Source organism: Glandiceps talaboti, chromosome 4 (genome assembly GCF_964340395.1).
Source record: "Glandiceps talaboti chromosome 4, keGlaTala1.1, whole genome shotgun sequence".
Lineage (NCBI taxonomy): Eukaryota > Metazoa > Hemichordata > Enteropneusta > Spengelidae > Glandiceps > Glandiceps talaboti.
This window is the reverse complement of record NC_135552.1, coordinates 1,890,517-1,913,067: the sequence shown is the minus strand read 5'-3', so window position 1 is coordinate 1,913,067 and position 22,551 is coordinate 1,890,517. Positions and strand designations below refer to the sequence as shown.

Sequence of the window (22,551 nt, the reverse complement as noted above, 5' to 3'; positions counted from 1 at the left end):
TCTAAAAGTTTGATACAAATGGACACCATGCAAGTATCTACCTTCACATTATCAATGCCAAGCTTTCTAATGAGACATTGACCTTTGACCTTGAAAAACGTTGTCAAGGTGAAATGAGCAAAACTTTTCTTTCTATGTTAACTCAATCAGTTGAATAAACAAAGACTTTTAATCTCCATATCCAAGGTCAAATAGCAAATTTGTCAATAAATTATAAAGCTTTGTATCTACTGGTAGATACACTTCAAATTTGCAGTGTAATTTTGCCATATAACACACGGCATGTAGTTGGGGAGAGTGTGTCTTCACATGCAGACTTGTTACTTCAGAAATCAAAGTATTTAAAATATTTTGCATTATTATTTGCGAAGCTCCATTATTTATTAGGTGACACATTGAATCAAATGTTAGTATGTCACATGGTAAATATGACAGAATAGCGACTAATCAGATGTTAGTATGTCACATGGTAAATATGACAGAATAGCGACTATTTGTTGATTCACACAGACTGAATCCAATTATCTACATCCATTGCCAAGGGTCACAGAAATATGACCTCATAGTTTCTGACCATTTCACACATTTCAGTCACAAAATGTGAAATATCACATTGTCTGAGTTAAAAGTAACATCTTATCATATTTCATCTTGTGTGACTTTGTGTTAACGTTGTAAGACTATGGATAGGTCAAAGGTCACTTTGCTAATCATAAAAGGCATTATCATTTAGATAATTAGGGTTTAATTTATTTGCATTTAAACTTGATACAAGTTTGAACTACTTTAATGGTACCATTGTGGTCAGAGATATAAGTGATAACAGGTTATGAGACAATTTTACTAAATGTAGTAGACACCAAATTCTATTACCTCAATGGAAATGTCTTCCGGGAAGACTAATGTTCCAATTGCAATTGAATTACTATAGCTTATTTGCTGGAAACATCTGAAATGTTATCATAGCAATATTATCAATCAGTAGTTGTCAAATTATAATATTGTGTTGTATAGGGGGATCATGTATAATTCCATGGATCAGATCACTGTATTTCCAGCCTGTATAATGTGGGTCATGAATAGTCTCTCACCTTTGTTACTCCACAGGGAAATGGTGATGTTAATGAAATGGTGGTCAATGATGGACTCAGGGCGTGTTCTCACACCGAACATTTGAAAGGAAAAAGTGTTGCCACAGTTGCATACATGATCATCCTGGGAGATGGCCTGCATAATTTCATGGATGGATTAGCTATTGGGGCAGGATTCACCATTTCTGTCATCAGTGGAGTCAGTATAAGTCTTGCTATAGTCTGTGAAGAGTTCCCACATGAACTAGGTAAGAATCGGTTTATGAAACACTTTAGTGTGTGAAGAGTTCCCACATGAACTAGGTGAGAATCTGTATATGTGACACTTTAGTCTATGATTCATGAAGAGTTCCCATATGAACTAGGTGAGAATCTGTATATGTAACACTTAATCTGTGAAGAATTCCCACATGAACTAGGTAAGAATCAGTTTATGACAAACTTTAGTCTGTGAAGAGTTCCCACATGAACTAGGTGAGAATCTGTATATGTAACACTTAATCTGTGAAGAGTTCCCACATAAACTCGTTAAGAATCAGTATATGTAACACTTTAGTCTTTGATGAGTTCCCACATGAACTCTGTGACAATCAGTATACATGTATATAACACTTTAATCTGTGAAGAGTTCCCACATGAACTAGGTAAGAATCAGTGTATGTAACACTTTAGTCTGTGAAGAGTTCCCACATGAACTAGGTAAGAATCAGTATATGTAACACTTTAGTCTGTGAAGAGTTCCCACATGAACTAGGTAAGAATCAGTGTATGTAACACTTTAGTCTGTGAAGAGTTCCCACATGAACTAGGTAAGAATCAGTATATGTAACACTCATCTATGCAAAGTTTCCACATGAACTAGGTAAGAATCGGTGTAACACTTTAGTCCAGGTATTTATATTAAGTAAATGCATATATCTGAGATTATTTTGGACATTCTTATGAACTAGATATGAGAATAAAGCTTTTTTTGGAACTATTTGTGGTTGTATAACACAATGAAATCAATGTTGAGAAAAAGAGTTCAAAATGAGGTCAACTATATGACTTATTAATCATGAGAAACTGATTTTACCACATTTTACTTTGGCCGGTTGAAACTGATTTTACCACATTTTACTTTGGCCGGTTGAAAGTGATTTTACCACATTTTACTTTGGCCGGTTGAAACTGATTTTACCACATTTTACTTTGGCCGGTTGAAACTGATTTTACCACATTTTACTTTGGCCGGTTGAAACTGATTTTACCACATTTTACTTTGGTCGGTTGAAAGTGATTTTACCACATTTTACTTTGGCCGCTTGAAACTGATTTTACCACATTTTACTTTGGCCGGTTGAAAGTGATTTTACCACATTTTACTTTGGCCGGTTGAAACTGGTTTTACCACATTTTACTTTGGCCGGTTGAAACTGATTTTACCACATTTTACTTTGGCCGGTTGAAACTGATTTTACCACATTTTACTTTGGCCGGTTGAAACTGATTTTACCACATTTTACTTTGGTCGGTTGAAAGTGATTTTACCACATTTTACTTTGGTCGGTTGAAACTGATTTTACCACATTTTACTTTGGCCGGTTGAAACTGATTTTACCACATTTTACTTTGGTCGGTTGAAAGTGATTTTACCACATTTTACTTTGGCCGGTTGAAACTGATTTTACCACATTTTACTTTGGTCGGTTGAAACTGATTTTACCACATTTTACTTTGGTCGGATGAAAGTGATTTTACCACATTTTACTTTGGCCGGTTGAAACTGATTTTACCACATTTTACTTTGGTCGGATAAAAGTGCCCATATCAGAACAAAAAAAAAAGGATTGTTTCTGGTCAGTGTGCGCATCACTTACATACCCTGGTGTCGGTCATTTTATGTGTTTGTCAAGCCCATGCAGTCTGCAGATCTGGGGGAGAAACACAAAAATAACCTCCCTACTTCAGTGAAGACAACTGCAGAGCCAATCATGAACAGCTGCAAGTGACATCTGCCCCACATACACACTTGCTCTAAAGTACTGAATAAAAAGAACAGTAACTGCCACAAACAATATATTGAGCAACAGGTTTGTTGAGAATAAAATTTGTTGAGAATTAAAAAAAATTTAAAAAAATTGTGACATCGCACCATTTTTACCTTCCGTAAGGAAGGTTTTGTATTAGGTTGAAAATTCTGTGTGTGTATCTGTATCACAATTTTCTAAAAAACAACGAAATTTTGTAGACATGTTCCGTAGGGTAATGGCAAGAACAGATTAGGTTTTGGTAAACATCACATGAATATTAATGAGCAATTTATGTAATTAATGGTTTTCTGTAATCAGACTATATCTCAAGAATGCACGCTTCAAATTCATTATAACCTGGTCCATATATTTGTGATACCAAAGTGCATCTGTCCTGAAAATATAATCGATTCAGCTTTTAGTTTTAATGATTTATTGGCATATTTTGGTAATTAGGCCACACAAAAGAAAGCTGTTGTTTCTGGTCAAGAAACGTTACCTAAAGCTTAAAGTGGTGTGACAACGTGAATTTTTTGTTAATTGTTCATGATTAGTTGTGCAGTTGTCTTCCCTGAAGTAGCAATTAATGTAGGGAGAGTTGTTTTGAGTTACCCTTGGATCTGCAGTCTGCATTGTCTGGACAAACACAAGAAAAAAGAAGATCGAGGCGGGGTATTCAAGTGATGCCAACTCACCAGAAAAAATAATTCTTTTTTTTTTGGCCTTAACATAGGTTTACAATGGGTGTGGAGTTCACAAACAACTGAAATATGTATCATTGTTTCAATTTCGTCAAATATGGACATATCATTTTGAAATCTCACACACTATAAATGCGGAGATGAATAAAGAGAAATCGTATCTTTTTTACATTTTCGATTAAAAGTTTAGGAAGTATTATATTGACCTCGAACTGTCTCCTTTTTACTGTGTTCTTTTCATATTTCTCCTGATAGCAAACTACCGCTTTTTGTTGCAAGGCTTGTAATCATTTATCTAGCTAGGTATCTTAGGAAATAAATACACTCTCACATATTTATCAAGTGTAATAATAAATTTTAAAATACCGCCAATGGCATTGTAGCACAACAGTACAGTTTTTAAAAATGTTTATCCATATGGTAGTCCATGCTAACAATAAGTGTTCATTTGGTGAATGACTATCCAGTTGCCCATCCAACCATGTTGCTATCTTTACGATATATGCTACCATTTGGCTGTTGCTATGGACGTGGTCTTGTTGCTAGGCATATTTACATACATTTTTTGAATGTTTATTCAATTGTCTATTAATCCCCATTGTTATCTTCGCAATATATGTGATCATTTGGCTGTTGCTATGGGCGTGGTCTTGTTGCTAGGCACACTTGCATACATTTTTTGAATGTTTATTCATTTGTCATCTATTCCTGTTATCTTTGCAATATATGTGATTATTTGGCTGTTGCTATGGGCGTGGTCTTGTTGGTAGGCATATTTACATACATTTTTTGAATGTTTATTTAATTGTCTATTAATCCCCTTTGTTATCTTTGCAATATATGTGATCATTTGGCTGTTGCTATGGGCGTGGTCTTGTTGCTAGGCACATTTGTATACATTTTTTGAATGTTTATTCATTTGTCTGTCTATTCCTGTTATCTTTGCAATATACATGATTATTTGGCTGTTGCTATGGGCGTGGTCTTGTTGCTAGGCAAATTTACATAAATTTTTTGAACGTTTATTCAATTGTCTATTAATCCCTGTTGTTGTCTTTGTCAAATACACGACCGTTTGGCTGTTGCTATGGGCGTGGTCATGGTTGCTACGGTATTTGCATACATTTTTTGAATGTTTACTCATTTGCCTACCATATGATGTTGTTATTTGACCAAAATATACTGCCATTTGGTTGTTGCTAAGGGCGTGGTCATGGTCGCTAGGGCCAATTTTGTCAAAATGTTTTGCAGAATAACACTCAGAAACATCTCACCAAGTTTCAGACTCGGTGACCAAGTACTTTTTGAGATATAAGTTTTTGACCAAAAATGAACATTTTTACACCTAATTTGCATATCACTCATGGAATCATGGTATGCTTAATATTTCTTTGTCCATGCATCTCTAGATACATTCCCATTAAATTTCAGCCCAATCTGCTCAGTAGTTTTGGAATTATAGATTTTTAACCAAAAAGACACATTTTTAGCCCTAATTTGCATATATGATGGAATAATCCCGTCATGAACAAATCTTATTTTACACCCCCTTAAGAATGTTCCCACCAAATTTCGCACCAATCTGCCCAGTAGTTTCTGAGTTTAAGTTTTTTGACCAAAAATCACATTTTTTGACCCAAATCACACACCTGTGATGCGATCATTTTGACTTGAACAATTTCCCAACTAGACACCCAAGGTAATGGACCCACCAAATATCGTGGCAATCGGTTCAGCGGTTTTTGACTTTAAGTTGTTTACACACACACACACACACACACACACACACACACACACACACACACACACACACACACACACACACACACACACACACACACACACACACACACACACAGACAGACATACGCCGGGCGATCCCTCTAGCACTGCTGAACCTCGGTTCAGTTGTGCTAATAAAAAATGTATCAAAAAGAATACTGGTGAACTATACATTGACCTCTATATAATTAGTGTACAGTGAGGGCGCGCCACTCAACAAAATCTTGACAATTTTCCCGTGGTAATTAAAGGAGTGTGAAACTTATAGGATTTGGAGCAGATGCTAAGTCTGTCGGTATGTATACACTTTACCCAGGGATGAAGTAAAGCAATAATACCATATCACTTCACTGACCTTGAAGTGTCTCCTTCTTACCATGTTCTTTTCAGATTTCTCCCAATAGCAAACTACCGCTGTTTGTTGCAAGGCTTGTAATCGTTTATATGGCTAGGTATCTCAGGAAATAAATACACTCTCACATATTTATCAAGTGTAATAATAAATTTTATAAAAAATGTATCAAAAAGAATACTGGTGAGCTATACATTGACCTCTATATAATTAGTGTACAGTGAGGGTGCGCCACTCAACAAAATCTTGACAATTTTCCCGTGGTAATTAAAGGAGTGTGAAACTTATAGGATTTGGAGCAGATGGTACGTCTGTCGGTCGATAGGAATGTATACACTTTACCCAGGGATGAAGTAAGGCAATAATACCATATTACTTCATTGTATTAAAGTTGTTAAACTGTTACGATGCTTACCATGAAGTAGATAAACTTTCTGATGCATAATTATAGCAATGTTGTGTGGGTTTGAATTGTGTTTATTATTTGCCGTGGAAACAGGTGTGCATATCCCGGGTATGTAGGGATCATGAAAGCCAAGTGAAGTTGAGGATGGCAAGCTTTCCTGTGCTGAGAATAGGGCATTTGAACAACATTTTTGACAACTAACTTTCATTGGGGCTTGAAAAATCACAGATCTAGAGCTAAATGCCTTGCATAAATCGTGAAATTGCAAGACTATACCCTTAATTATGGAAGGCATTCACTTTAAATCTGGTAGACAAACTGTCTTGACTAGAAACAATTCTCTTTTTTTTGCCTTAGCTTCATAGGAATCACCATCCAATCTCTGTTAGGGAATCTGTAGATTTCCACTTAATCGGGATAGGACTTAGGGACCGGTCAATTTCTTTGGCGGGGGGGGGGATTTGTAGGGGGGGGGTCACCCTGTTTTTCGAAATTTACAGTAGGGGGGGTCATGCTGTTTTGAGAATTGTGGATATGGGGGGTCATTGTGTTTTGGATTATGATGGAAGAAAAAAATCCTTTTCTACAATGGCATTTATCCTTGTCTGAAATGTGGTACAGTTCTTGTACCCGTTTCTTACATGAAGTCTTTAATATTACTTATTACTATATTAGTTCAAACATAACTATACATATACATATACATGTATTACCTAGCTACCACACTAGTTACAGAACATGTCGTGTAAATGTTTGGCTGTTTCACAACCAGTGCTTCACTTATATTGCACTTTGGGACAAAAGTAAACATGAAGGTTTCGTAATGGTAATCTTTCACATATATTTTATAAAAGAAGTTAATCTAATTGTTCTACTCGTCAGTATGAACTTGTCAGAAGGGATTAATACTCTTGCTATTTTGGACACTACATGTTTTTGACATTACAAATCACCACATCTCATCAGATTCCAGTGTCTATTATACACTGGGTATGACCACCAAAAGTTCTCTAACATACTAGTGACTTTACTAAATATGCAATATTATTGTCTCAATACCAATGTTTTTATATGATATGGGAAACACATTTAAAACTTACATTTAAGTTAGCTTTTCGAAGCTTGGAAATATTACCTCAAAGGCTATGAATAACCTAAACATTGCCTTAATAGAAGCAAAAAACTGCAGATCTGCCAGCCCAGAGGTTACTCATGCATTCAACCAACAATCAGATGCACCAACAACCTTTTTACTGTCATAATGGTATTAAACTTTTCTTAAATATTTTCACCCTATTCTAATTTGAGATGATATTGTCTTTTAAAGATGTGAAATGTTTGCCAAGATAATCTAAAGTTGCCTTAAACTCCAAATCTCCCCTACCAATGATACTATCATTATAGATGTGCTGACCTTTACTACATGTGTATAATGATGCAATTTAACTTTTTAAGAACATATTTCAACCCTATGTTGAAATATTAAGTTATAAAGAATAGTTTCTGATACTTGATGGTGCTACGGTCTTGTAAAACATGGATTAAGTTATTGCTTGTAAGGGTCTGAATAGCCTGAAAATCCTCCAAGGTTTTAGAGGATGACCCCCTCGGACATGCCACATGAGGTGGACATATCCCAGTCTCACGCTCTTTCCCTCTTACTGTCAAGATGCTATCAAAGTATATTTCAAAAGTATTACAACCCTATGTAGTTGCTTTTTACATGTTGGTGCTGTCATGTAAAGCTTGGAAATTATTGTCTGAAAGGGTCTGAATAGTCTCAAAATTGACTTTTCAGAGTGAAAAACATCCAGGGCTTCTAGGGGGAGACCTCTAGGACCCCCCCCCCCCCACACACACACCCAAGGTGTACATATCCCAATTTCAAGCTCTTCTGCCTACCTCTTACTGTCAAGATGCTATCAAAGTATATTTCAAAAGTATTTCAACTCTATGTAGTTGTTTTTTCATATTGGTGCTGTCTTGTAAAGCTGGAAATTATTTTCTGAAAATGTCTGAATAGTCTCAAAATTGACTTTTCGGAGTTAAAAACCTCCTCGGCTTCTAGGACCCCCATAAGAGATGTACATATTCCCTTCTCAAGCTTTCCCCCTACCTTTCACTGTCAAGATGCTGTTAAACTCCATTTGGAATATATTTACCCTGTGTAGTCAATAATTATAATTATGGTAGTGCTAACCTGGGATCTTATAAAGTAGATGCAAGACAGTCAAGCAGTCCCCACTGAGTCATGACGAAAAAATACCTGTCATGTGAATATTGTATATGGGGGGGGGGGGGTATCATGTTTTAGAATTAAGTGATAGGTCAGCCTGTTTTTGGTTTTACAGATGGGGGGGGGGGGGGTCAGTGACTTTTTGTCGGCCCGATTTAAGAATCCACCCCCCCCCCCAGGCTGGAGAAACTGACCGGTCCCTTAATCCTATTTAAGCACAACTGAAGCTATCAAGGCATGATGAAATGTCTGTGTATGTGTGTGTGTGTGTATGTAAATGACTTAAAGTAAAAAACCACCAGACCGATTGGCTTGGTATTTGGTGGGGACATTACTTAGGGTGTGTAGATGGGAAATTGTTCAAATGAAAATGATTGCATCAGAGATGTGCGTTTTGGGTCAAAAAATGTGATTTTTGGTCAAAAAGCTTAAACTCCAAAACTACTCGGCAGATTGGCCCGAAATTTGGCGGGAACATTGGGGGTGTGTTATCAGTAATATGCAAATTGCGGATAAAAATGTGTCTTTTTGGTCAAAAATCTTTCTTTCAAAAACTACTCAGCAGATTGGGCTGAAATTTAATGGGGATGTATCTGGGGTGTATAGATGAAGAAATATTGCAAAGATAACAGGGATTCATAGACAAGTGGACGAACATTAAACAATGTATGCAAATATGTCTAGCAACATGATGACCACACCCATAGCAACAGCCAAATGATCACGTATATTGCAAAGATAACAACAGGATTGGACAGGCAACTGGATAGTCATTCAGCAATTGAACACCTGTACCTAGCATGTATCAACATGTGGATGAACACTTTTAAAAACTGTACAGTTGTGCTTCATTGTTTCCATTGGCACTATTTTTATACTTCCCATATGAATTGGAATTGCCTTGGATGTGGCTGCATAGTCTGTGAAGAGTTCCCATATTGCCATATGTAGAGCTGTGGCTGTACAATATCTGTGAAGAGTTTTTACATTACAAATTTAGGAATAATTATTAGTCATGATCTTAGAGATCTTGATGTTAAACTAGGTACACAAGTTTGCATAAGATGAATAGTAACAGTGCACATAATGTCTGTCTTCAGAGTCAGAAAACTAATCCCAATTTCAAAAGTCATATCATACACTATATTTTTACTTACAGGTGATTTTGCCATCCTGTTGAACTCTGGAATGTCAGTCAAGAAGGCACTACTTTTTAACTTCCTATCAGCATGCATGTGTTACCTAGGTTTGGTAACTGGTATCATTCTGGGAGAATACACAGATGGAGCCAGGTGGATCTTTGCCCTAACATGTGGAATGTTCCTGTACATTGCACTGGTGAATATGGTAAGTCTTGCCACAGATCTTATTATCTTAACATGTGGAGTATTCCTGTACATTGCACTGGTGAATATGGTAAGTCTTGCCACAGATCTTATTATCTTAACATGTGGAGTATTCCTCTACATTGCACTGGTGGATATGGTAAGTCTTACAGGAATGTTAGTATCCTTACAATGTTTGATTTTAGAGACTGTTAAAATCTTTGACAGAGAGAAATTGTTACTGGTACCAACAAAATGAATTGCAAGCCATCTGTCTTCTCTTAATCCCTCTCCTTCTGTTTTTATTCTACATCTCCCATTGCAAAATAATAGATGCAAAGCATGCACATTTGTTCATTGTCATTGATAAATTAATCAAATTTAGTGAGTGCAGTTTTTTAGCAGCATCCTATTTTAACATTTTAAAACAAGACTAAAAAAGACTTTTTCACATTAAAAAGATGAACCCACAGTCACTACATTACTGTTTTTTGAGTTATCATATATTAAAGATAGTAATTAACAACAACAACAACAACAACAACAACAACAACAACAACAACAACAACAACAATTAATTAATTAATTAATTAATTACAAACAATGCATGTAATGACACTACAGGAATTAATTAATTAATAATGTTTTTTATTGAAATGACAATATACACACACTGTTACTTGCATAACATTTAATATACCCCATGATATAAAAACACCAGATTTAAATTGAATGCCCCCATAAGGGCCTACACGCCTTGTTGGAATACACAATTCTAAACTATAGCTATTATACACGATGTACCACTTAATTGGAAAAATAATTATCTGAAACTAAATGAAATTTGAAGCTTGCATAGTTAATATATTGCCTAATTATTAAAAATAATTGTTTATGCAAATTAACCATATAGCTTATAAGTTACAACATCAAGCTTTAATTGACACATGCACTTCTTTACCATCGATCATCAAAACATATACAAAACCAGATTTAAACTGAATGCCTCTTGTATTCTTTATTTTTTTGAATAAAATTTGTTAAAGAGAAAAAAAACGAAAAAAAAGTAAAAAAGCCCACTTGTACAAAAAAAGCCTGTCAGCAGTTTTATTTTAGTCTTAATGAGTAATTTGTACAATTAGTGATTCCCTTTTAATCTGGTTTAATATTCGTTCCCTTGTCTATGAATAACTGTTGTTATTTTTGCAATATACATGATCATTTGGCTGTTGCTATGGGCATGGTCTTTTTGCTAGGCACATTTACGTACATTTATTGAATGTTTATTCACTTGTCTGTATCCCTGCTATTATCTGTGTGAAATACACCACCGTTTGGCTGTTGCTATGGGCATGATCATGGTTGCTAGGGGCATTTGCATACATTTTTTGAATGTTTACTCACTTGCTTACCAGATGATGTTGCTATTTGACCAAATATACTGCCATTTGGGCGTTGCTAAAAGCATGGTCATGGTTGCTAGGGTTAATTGTGTTGAAATATTTTGAAGACAATCTGCAGAATAACACTTCAAGTAACATCTCACCAAGTTTCAGTCTCACTGACCCAGTACTTTTTGAGCTCTAAGTTTTTTACCAAAATTCACATTTTTACACATTGTAAGTTATTTTTCTGTAACATAAAATTGTTCAAGGTTGATTGTGGCCAGTTTTAAAATCACTGATTTATGCAAATGTATGCAAGTATTAAAAAGGACTCTGAGACAAAAATCAAAAGTAAGAACGTGGATTAATTTCAAAGTTGGTGCCTCATTTCCCAGGAACATGGGATTCCTCAAGGGTGGTGATAAATTTGCATAAATCAGTAAAATTTCTAATTTTACTGATTTATGCAAATTTATTCAAATATTCAAGAGGGCTCTCTCTTTATTTAAACTCAATAGCCTCATAGGTAACAGCCTTTTTTCATGAGGGTTGAGAACAAAAAGAACAATAAAAATACAATGGCAGAAAATGAGACTACATACAAATTGTAAAAAAATCAATAACGACACATATGTCCAACAGACAAAATACAAACAGCAAGAGACAGAAAAAATAAGACCATACTAAAAATTTACATTGTCATCTATGTTGCGAAATTTGAAGTGTGCATTCTTAAGATATAGCTTAATTACTTTAAGTTATCAATTATACAAGTTATTCATTAAACTATAAGCTACATCAACTAACTTTATATGACATATGCACTTCTTTATGATAATATATGCACCAATTTTAAGCCAATTGAAGTAAATGCTAATTACTAATTACTAACTACTAATTATGCAAATTAACATTAATTATGCAAATGTTTATTGGATGCATACTAAAATCTAATCAGTTCTTTTGGGAAGTAAAAACCTCAATTTTATTATTTCAGTAAATGGTTCATTTAATTATAATCTCTAATTTTTCATTTTATCAATAGCTACCAGAAATCAACTCGGTAGAGGAAGACAAGGACAATATAAAATGGAGTACACAGTGCTTGCTTTTCTTCATTCAGAACCTTGGATTACTAGTTGGTTGGGGCATTATGCTTGTTCTAGCACTCTATGAGAAAGATATAAAAAATATATGAGAGACATCTAAGTCAATCCCAGATGTCGTAAGAATGTTTAGTTGTTTCATTATCCCTTGTACCAAAAAATGGTATGTTGTTATATTCCTGAATAAAGGTGTCAATTAATATTCTAGTATGTTGATGGGTAGACTTTTGTTTTATTTTAACTTCATCAGTAAGAAATTGGAAGACCATACAAAACAACCTACAAGCATCAACCCCCAAAGTTTTTTCCCGCTATTACCATTCAGTCATACACGAGACATGTTTGCCATTAGTTCATAGCCACCAATTCAATAATAAACTCTTCACAGTAAATGGACCTGTTTGATGTTATTTGGTTTTACAAAGCTGTCTTTGCCACAAAATGTGTAAGTATTATTGTGATACTGTAGCAATTTAAATTTTGGACAATATACTTTGAACGTTTTATTTGTCCTCTAAATCCAGGGCACATTCTCCCACTGACTTCACAAATGACGTGTCTTGGATGGTGCCGTAAAGAGGATGGTATACATATCATACATTCAAAACAGAATAATGAATACTTTTAGCAGATTGAAAAATGTCTTAAATCCATCCAGTTCAATGATCTGCAACACCTATAATTCTTCAATTCTTGTTTGATCATAGAAAGCTATGACACCACAGCTCAATCCAATTCAATTTTATAACCGAGTCAATTTCTTTTTGCATTTAATTGAACAGATTGGAGCAGTAAAATCAAATCTATCTAATGACAAGGCCATTTACACAACTAATCAGTTAAAAGAATACATAGAAATTTCAAAATATATGAAAGCTAAATGATGTGTTACTTATTAATGAATAATTATGATTATAAAATCTAACATTTGGTGCTATTGTGCATAGCTATTGTCACCTCCACGGACGGATATATAGCTTATTGATAAATATTCCATGGCTACTGTCACCTCCAAGGATGGATATATAGCTTATTGATAAATATTCCATTGCTTTTGTCACCTCCAAGGACTGATATATAGCTTATTGATAAATATTCCATGGCTATTGTCACCTCCAAGGATGGATATATAGCTTATTGATAAATATTCCATGGCTATTGTCACCTCCAAGGATGGATATATAGCTTATTGATAAATATTCCATGGCTACTGTCACCTCCAAGGGTGGATATATAGCTTATTGATAAATATTACATGGCTATTGTCACCTCCACGGACGGATATATAGCTTATTGATAAATATTCCATGGCTACTGTCACCTCCAAGGGTGGATATATAGCTTATTGATAAATATTCCATGGCTATTGTCACCTCCAAGGACGGATATATAGCTTATTGATAAATATTTCATTGCTATTGTCACCTCCAAGGACGGATATATAGCTTATTGATAAATATTCCATGGCTATTATCACCTCCAAGGATGGATATATAGCTTATTGATAAATATTCCATGGCTACTGTCACCTCCAAGAACGGATATATAGCTTATTGATAAATATTCCATGGCTATTGTCACCTCCAAGGACGGATATATAGCTTATTGATAAATATTCCATGGCTATTGTCACCTCCAAGGATGGATATATAGCTTATTGATAAATATTCCATGGCTACTGTCACCTCCAAGGACGGATATATAGCTTATTGATAAATATTCCATGGCTATTGTCACCTCCAAGGACGGATATATAGCTTATTGATAAATATTCCATGGCTATTGTCACCTCCAAGGACGGATATATAGCTTATTGATAAATATTCCATTGCTATTGTCACCTCCAAGGACGGATATATAGCTTATTGATAAATATTCCATGGCTATTGTCACCTCCAAGGATGGATATATAGCTTATTGATAAATAATCCATGGCTATTGTCACCTCCAAGGACGGATATATAGCTTATTGATAAATATTCCATGGCTACTGTCACCTCCAAGGACGGATATATAGCTTATTGATAAATATTCCATGGCTATTGTCACCTCCAAGGATGGATATATAGCTTATTGATAAATATTCCATGGCTACTGTCACCTCCAAGGACGGATATATAGCTTATTGATAAATATTCCATGGCTACTGTCACCTCCAAGGGTGGATATATAGCTTATTGATAAATATTCCATGGCTATTGTCACCTCCAAGGACGGATATATAGCTTATTGATAAATATTCCATGGCTACTGTCACCTCCAAGGACGGATATATAGCTTATTGATAAATATTCCATTGCTTTTGTCACCTCCAAGGATGGATATATAGCTTATTGATAAATATTCCATGGCTATTGTCACCTCCAAGGATGGATATATAGCTTATTGATAAATATTCCATGGCTACTGTCACCTCCAAGGGTGGATATATAGCTTATTGATAAATATTCCATGGCTATTGTCACCTCCAAGGGTGGATATATAGCTTATTGATAAATATTCCATGGCTATTGTCACCTCCAAGGATGGATATATAGCTTATTGATAAATATTCCATTGCTATTGTCACCTCCAAGGACGGATATATAGCTTATTGATAAATATTCCATGGCTATTGTCACCTCCAAGGATGGATATATAGCTTATTGATAAATATTCCATGGCTATTGTCACCTCCAAGGATGGATATATAGCTTATTGATAAATATTCCATGGCTACTGTCACCTCCAAGGACGGATATATAGCTTATTGATAAATATTCCATGGCTATTGTCACCTCCAAAGACGGATATATAGCTTATTGATAAATATTCCATTGCTATTGTCACCTCCAAGGACGGATATATAGCTTATTGATAAATATTCCATGGCTATTGTCACCTCCGAGGATGGATATATAGCTTATTGATAAATAATCCATGGCTATTGTCACCTCCAAGGACGGATATATAGCTTATTGATAAATATTCCATGGCTACTGTCACCTCCAAGGACGGATATATAGCTTATTGATAAATATTCCATGGCTATTGTCACCTCCAAGGACGGATATATAGCTTATTGATAAATATTCCATGGCTATTGTCACCTCCAAGGATGGATATATAGCTTATTGATAAATATTCCATGGCTACTGTCACCTCCAAGGACGGATATATAGCTTATTGATAAATATTCCATGGCTACTGTCACCTCCAAGGGTGGATATATAGCTTATTGATAAATATTCCATGGCTATTGTCACCTCCAAGGACGGATATATAGCTTATTGATAAATATTCCATGGCTACTGTCACCTCCAAGGACGGATATATAGCTTATTGATAAATATTCCATTGCTATTGTCACCTCCAAGGACGGATATATAGCTTATTGATAAATATTCCATGGCTACTGTCACCTCCAAGGACGGATATATAGCTTATTGATAAATATTCCATGGCTACTGTCACCTCCAAGGGTGGATATATAGCTTATTGATAAATATTCCATTGCTATTGTCACCTCCACGGACGGATATATAGCTTATTGATAAATATTCCATGGCTACTGTCACCTCCAAGGACGGATATATAGCTTATTGATAAATATTCCATTGCTTTTGTCACCTCCAAGGACGGATATATAGCTTATTGATAAATATTCCATGGCTATTGTCACCTCCAAGGATGGATATATAGCTTATTGATAAATATTCCATGGCTATTGACACCTCCAAGGATGGATATATAGCTTATTGATAAATATTCCATGGCTACTGTCACCTCCAAGGGTGGATATATAGCTTATTGATAAATATTCCATGGCTATTGTCACCTCCACGGACGGATATATAGCTTATTGATAAATATTCCATGGCTACTGTCACCTCCAAGGATGGATATATAGCTTATTGATAAATATTCCATTGCTATTGTCACCTCCAAGGACGGATATATAGCTTATTGATAAATATTCCATGGCTATTGTCACCTCCAAGGATGGATATATAGCGTATTGATAAATATTCCATGGCTATTGTCACCTCCAAGGATGGATATATAGCTTATTGATAAATATTCCATGGCTACTGTCACCTCCAAGGGTGGATATATAGCTTATTGATAAATATTCCATGGCTATTGTCACCTCCAAGGACGGATATATAGCTTATTGATAAATATTTCATTGCTATTGTCACCTCCAAGGACGGATATATAGCTTATTGATAAATATTCCATGGCTATTGTCACCTCCAAGGATGGATATATAGCTTATTGATAAATATTCCATGGCTACTGTCACCTCCAAGAACGGATATATAGCTTATTGATAAATATTCCATGGGTATTGTCACCTCCAAGGACGGATATATAGCTTATTGATAAATATTCCATGGGTATTGTCACCTCCAAGGACGGATATATAGCTTATTGATAAATATTCCATTGCTATTGTCACCTCCAAGGACGGATATATAGCTTATTGATGAATATTCCATGGCTATTGTCACCTCCAAGGATGGATATATAGCTTATTGATAAATATTCCATGGCTATTGTCACCTCCAAGGACGGATATATAGCTTATTGATAAATATTCCATGGCTACAGTCACCTCCAAGGATGGATATATAGCTTATTGATAAATATTCCATGGCTATTGTCACCTCCAAGGATGGATATATAGCTTATTGATAAATATTCCATGGCTATTGTCACCTCCAAGGATGGATATATAGCTTATTGATAAATATTCCATGGCTACTGTCACCTCCAAGGACGGATATATAGCTTATTGATAAATATTCCATGGCTATTGTCACCTCCAAGGATGGATATATAGCTTATTGATAAATATTCCATGGCTACTGTCACCTCCAAGGACGGATATATAGCTTATTGATAAATATTCCATGGCTACTGTCACCTCCAAGGGTGGATATATAGCTTATTGATAAATATTCCATGGCTATTGTCACCTCCAAGGACGGATATATAGCTTATTGATAAATATTCCATGGCTACTGTCACCTCCAAGGACGGATATATAGCTTATTGATAAATATTCCATTGCTTTTGTCACCTCCAAGGACGGATATATAGCTTATTGATAAATATTCCATGGCTACTGTCACCTCCAAGGGTGGATATATAGCTTATTGATAAATATTCCATTGCTATTGTCACCTCCAAGGATGGATATATAGCTTATTGATAAATATTCCATGGCTACTGTCACCTCCAAGGGCGGATATATAGCTTATTGATAAATATTCCATAGCTATTGTGTCACCTCCAAGGACGGATATGGATATATAGCTTATTGATAAATATTCCATGGCTACTGTCACCTCCAAGGACGGATATATAGCTTATTGATAAATATTCCATGGCTATTGTCACCTCCAAGGATGGATATATAGCTTATTGATAAATAATCCATGGCTATTGTCACCTCCAAGGACGGATATATAGCTTATTGATAAATATTCCATGGCTACTGTCACCTCCAAGGACGGATATATAGCTTATTGATAAATATTCCATGGCTATTGTCACCTCCAAGGATGGATATATAGCTTATTGATAAATATTCCATGGCTACTGTCACCTCCAAGGACGGATATATAGCTTATTGATAAATATTCCATGGCTACTGTCACCTCCAAGGGTGGATATATAGCTTATTGATAAATATTCCATGGCTATTGTCACCTCCAAGGACGGATATATAGCTTATTGATAAATATTCCATGGCTACTGTCACCTCCAAGGACGGATATATAGCTTATTGATAAATATTCCATTGCTTTTGTCACCTCCAAGGATGGATATATAGCTTATTGATAAATATTCCATGGCTATTGTCACCTCCAAGGATGGATATATAGCTTATTGATAAATATTCCATGGCTACTGTCACCTCCAAGGGTGGATATATAGCTTATTGATAAATATTCCATGGCTATTGTCACCTCCAAGGGTGGATATATAGCTTATTGATAAATATTCCATGGCTATTGTCACCTCCAAGGATGGATATATAGCTTATTGATAAATATTCCATTGCTATTGTCACCTCCAAGGACGGATATATAGCTTATTGATAAATATTCCATGGCTATTGTCACCTCCAAGGATGGATATATAGCTTATTGATAAATATTCCATGGCTATTGTCACCTCCAAGGATGGATATATAGCTTATTGATAAATATTCCATGGCTACTGTCACCTCCAAGGACGGATATATAGCTTATTGATAAATATTCCATGGCTATTGTCACCTCCAAAGACGGATATATAGCTTATTGATAAATATTCCATTGCTATTGTCACCTCCAAGGACGGATATATAGCTTATTGATAAATATTCCATGGCTATTGTCACCTCCGAGGATGGATATATAGCTTATTGATAAATAATCCATGGCTATTGTCACCTCCAAGGACGGATATATAGCTTATTGATAAATATTCCATGGCTACTGTCACCTCCAAGGACGGATATATAGCTTATTGATAAATATTCCATGGCTATTGTCACCTCCAAGGACGGATATATAGCTTATTGATAAATATTCCATGGCTATTGTCACCTCCAAGGATGGATATATAGCTTATTGATAAATATTCCATGGCTACTGTCACCTCCAAGGACGGATATATAGCTTATTGATAAATATTCCATGGCTACTGTCACCTCCAAGGGTGGATATATAGCTTATTGATAAATATTCCATGGCTATTGTCACCTCCAAGGACGGATATATAGCTTATTGATAAATATTCCATGGCTACTGTCACCTCCAAGGACGGATATATAGCTTATTGATAAATATTCCATTGCTATTGTCACCTCCAAGGACGGATATATAGCTTATTGATAAATATTCCATGGCTACTGTCACCTCCAAGGACGGATATATAGCTTATTGATAAATATTCCATGGCTACTGTCACCTCCAAGGGTGGATATATAGCTTATTGATAAATATTCCATTGCTATTGTCACCTCCACGGACGGATATATAGCTTATTGATAAATATTCCATGGCTACTGTCACCTCCAAGGACGGATATATAGCTTATTGATAAATATTCCATTGCTTTTGTCACCTCCAAGGACGGATATATAGCTTATTGATAAATATTCCATGGCTATTGTCACCTCCAAGGATGGATATATAGCTTATTGATAAATATTCCATGGCTATTGACACCTCCAAGGATGGATATATAGCTTATTGATAAATATTCCATGGCTACTGTCACCTCCAAGGGTGGATATATAGCTTATTGATAAATATTCCATGGCTATTGTCACCTCCACGGACGGATATATAGCTTATTGATAAATATTCCATGGCTACTGTCACCTCCAAGGATGGATATATAGCTTATTGATAAATATTCCATTGCTATTGTCACCTCCAAGGACGGATATATAGCTTATTGATAAATATTCCATGGCTATTGTCACCTCCAAGGATGGATATATAGCTTATTGATAAATATTCCATGGCTATTGTCACCTCCAAGGATGGATATATAGCTTATTGATAAATATTCCATGGCTACTGTCACCTCCAAGGGTGGATATATAGCTTATTGATAAATATTCCATGGCTATTGTCACCTCCAAGGACGGATATATAGCTTATTGATAAATATTTCATTGCTATTGTCACCTCCAAGGACGGATATATAGCTTATTGATAAATATTCCATGGCTATTGTCACCTCCAAGGATGGATATATAGCTTATTGATAAATATTCCATGGCTACTGTCACCTCCAAGAACGGATATATAGCTTATTGATAAATATTCCATGGGTATTGTCACCTCCAAGGACGGATATATAGCTTATTGATAAATATTCCATGGGTATTGTCACCTCCAAGGACGGATATATAGCTTATTGATAAATATTCCATTGCTATTGTCACCTCCAAGGACGGATATATAGCTTATTGATGAATATTCCATGGCTATTGTCACCTCCAAGGATGGATATATAGCTTATTGATAAATATTCCATGGCTATTGTCACCTCCAAGGACGGATATATAGCTTATTGATAAATATTCCATGGCTACAGTCACCTCCAAGGATGGATATATAGCTTATTGATAAATATTCCATGGCTATTGTCACCTCCAAGGATGGATATATAGCTTATTGATAAATATTCCATGGCTATTGTCACCTCCAAGGATGGATATATAGCTTATTGATAAATATTCCATGGCTACTGTCACCTCCAAGGACGGATATATAGCTTATTGATAAATATTCCATGGCTATTGTCACCTCCAAGGATGGATATATAGCTTATTGATAAATATTCCATGGCTACTGTCACCTCCAAGGACGGATATATAGCTTATTGATAAATATTCCATGGCTACTGTCACCTCCAAGGGTGGATATATAGCTTATTGATAAATATTCCATGGCTATTGTCACCTCCAAGGACGGATATATAGCTTATTGATAAATATTCCATGGCTACTGTCACCTCCAAGGACGGATATATAGCTTATTGATAAATATTCCATTGCTTTTGTCACCTCCAAGGACGGATATATAGCTTATTGATAAATATTCCATGGCTACTGTCACCTCCAAGGGTGGATATATAGCTTATTGATAAATATTCCATTGCTATTGTCACCTCCAAGGATGGATATATAGCTTATTGATAAATATTCCATGGCTACTGTCACCTCCAAGGGCGGATATATAGCTTATTGATAAATATTCCATAGCTATTGTGTCACCTCCAAGGACGGATATGGATATATAGCTTATTGATAAATATTCCATGGCTACTGTCACCTCCAAGGACGGATATATAGCTTATTGATAAATATTCCATGGCTACTGTCACCTCCAAGGATGGATATATAGCTTATTGATAAATATTCCATGGCTACTGTCACCTCCAAGGACAGATATATAGCTTATTGATAAATATTCCATAGCTTTGAAACAGAAGAAGATAAAATAGAAGAAAGATTGCTGATGGAAATTTTAAGTCCGACATATTAGATAATATAGCTATATCAATTTTTTTAATGAAGACATTTGAGATTCATTTGACATTTTAACGTTTATGCTTGTTTGTTTTAGTTTCACAATGAAATCTTTATATACCTCACAAATTAAAACTGGGTGTCCGTATCATGAAAGGACTGTTACAATCTATCGACTGTACACCAATATACTTTTCAAGTTTGAATGATTTATGCCTTTAAATTGCTATTACTAGACAATGCAAATCATTTTCTTTTATAACCGTTTTTGACCTCATTTCTGCACATAAAGCATGTGTATAAGTTTTATTACAAATTTTATCATTTGGGTGTTGTGATGAATTCATCTGTACTTGTTCATGGTTTTAATGTTTGTGTGATTGGATTATTCTTTATACTTCTGAAGTTTTGCAAAAATATTTCGTTCAAATTCTTCACATTGTGTAAGTAGTTATATTGGGACATTTTAAGTTAATGTTCACTTGTAATTTGAAATGATTAATTTTTGTGTTAATTTTAACCAAAAGGAGTGCTATACAAATGTATATGTATTCCATCACTTACTTTGAATGCCAAAAACAGTGACGACTGCATCAATGCAACCACGTGTGAAGTCTTGTTATCACTTTTGGACCTGTCCTAAATGCAATATCAACCATTACTGTAATAACATTAAAACATTTTTATAAATGATATTTTACAAGCAAATCAAACCTTAATGAGATTACATTTTAGTAAACTTTATTTTATGGTTAGGGTATTACTTTTATGATTACTTGTATTGCATTTACAGTTAGTTTTACATGTAGATGCACGATGATTACATTCTGATATTGGTACTGGTGCAGCCATGGTTGGTATGGTGGCTAGTCATTTAGCTATGGTTCGTTAAATATATTTCTCCTGAGAACGATATCAATGGTTGGCTTTACTGAATTGTACTATACATATACATTACTATATTGTATTGTATTACATTTGTGACTATAACCTTATTGCATATATGAATACTTTTAAATTATTCCATTTATGATTACTATCTTATTGTCGTCATTTTACATTCTATACATGCAGTTAATGATACATCTATGGTGGATTTGTTTTAAAAAAGTATATAAATAAAAAATCATCTT

General features: G+C 35.1%; 1 protein-coding gene across 1 annotated transcript; it reads left to right on the top strand.

Annotated features, from left to right (window-relative positions):
* Positions 1-1,200: 1,200 nt before the first annotated feature.
* LOC144433642 (metal cation symporter ZIP14-like) lies at positions 1,201-12,488 on the top strand. Its single transcript, XM_078121986.1, has 3 exons — positions 1,201-1,339; positions 9,740-9,927; positions 12,336-12,488. The coding sequence occupies exons 1-3, from the start codon at positions 1,207-1,209 to the stop codon at positions 12,486-12,488; spliced, it is 474 nt and encodes a 157-aa protein (XP_077978112.1). The 5' UTR covers positions 1,201-1,206.
* The last annotated feature ends 10,063 nt before the right edge of the window (positions 12,489-22,551 follow it).

Coding starts and splice junctions, on each gene's coding strand:
- LOC144433642 (XM_078121986.1), top strand. CDS start 1,207: ATGATCATCCTGGGAGATGGCCTGCATAATTTCATGGATGGATTAGCT. Junction 1,340..9,739: donor AGAGTTCCCACATGAACTAG/GTAAGAATCGGT, acceptor TTTTACTTACAG/GTGATTTTGCCATCCTGTTG. Junction 9,928..12,335: donor ACATTGCACTGGTGAATATG/GTAAGTCTTGCC, acceptor TTTTATCAATAG/CTACCAGAAATCAACTCGGT.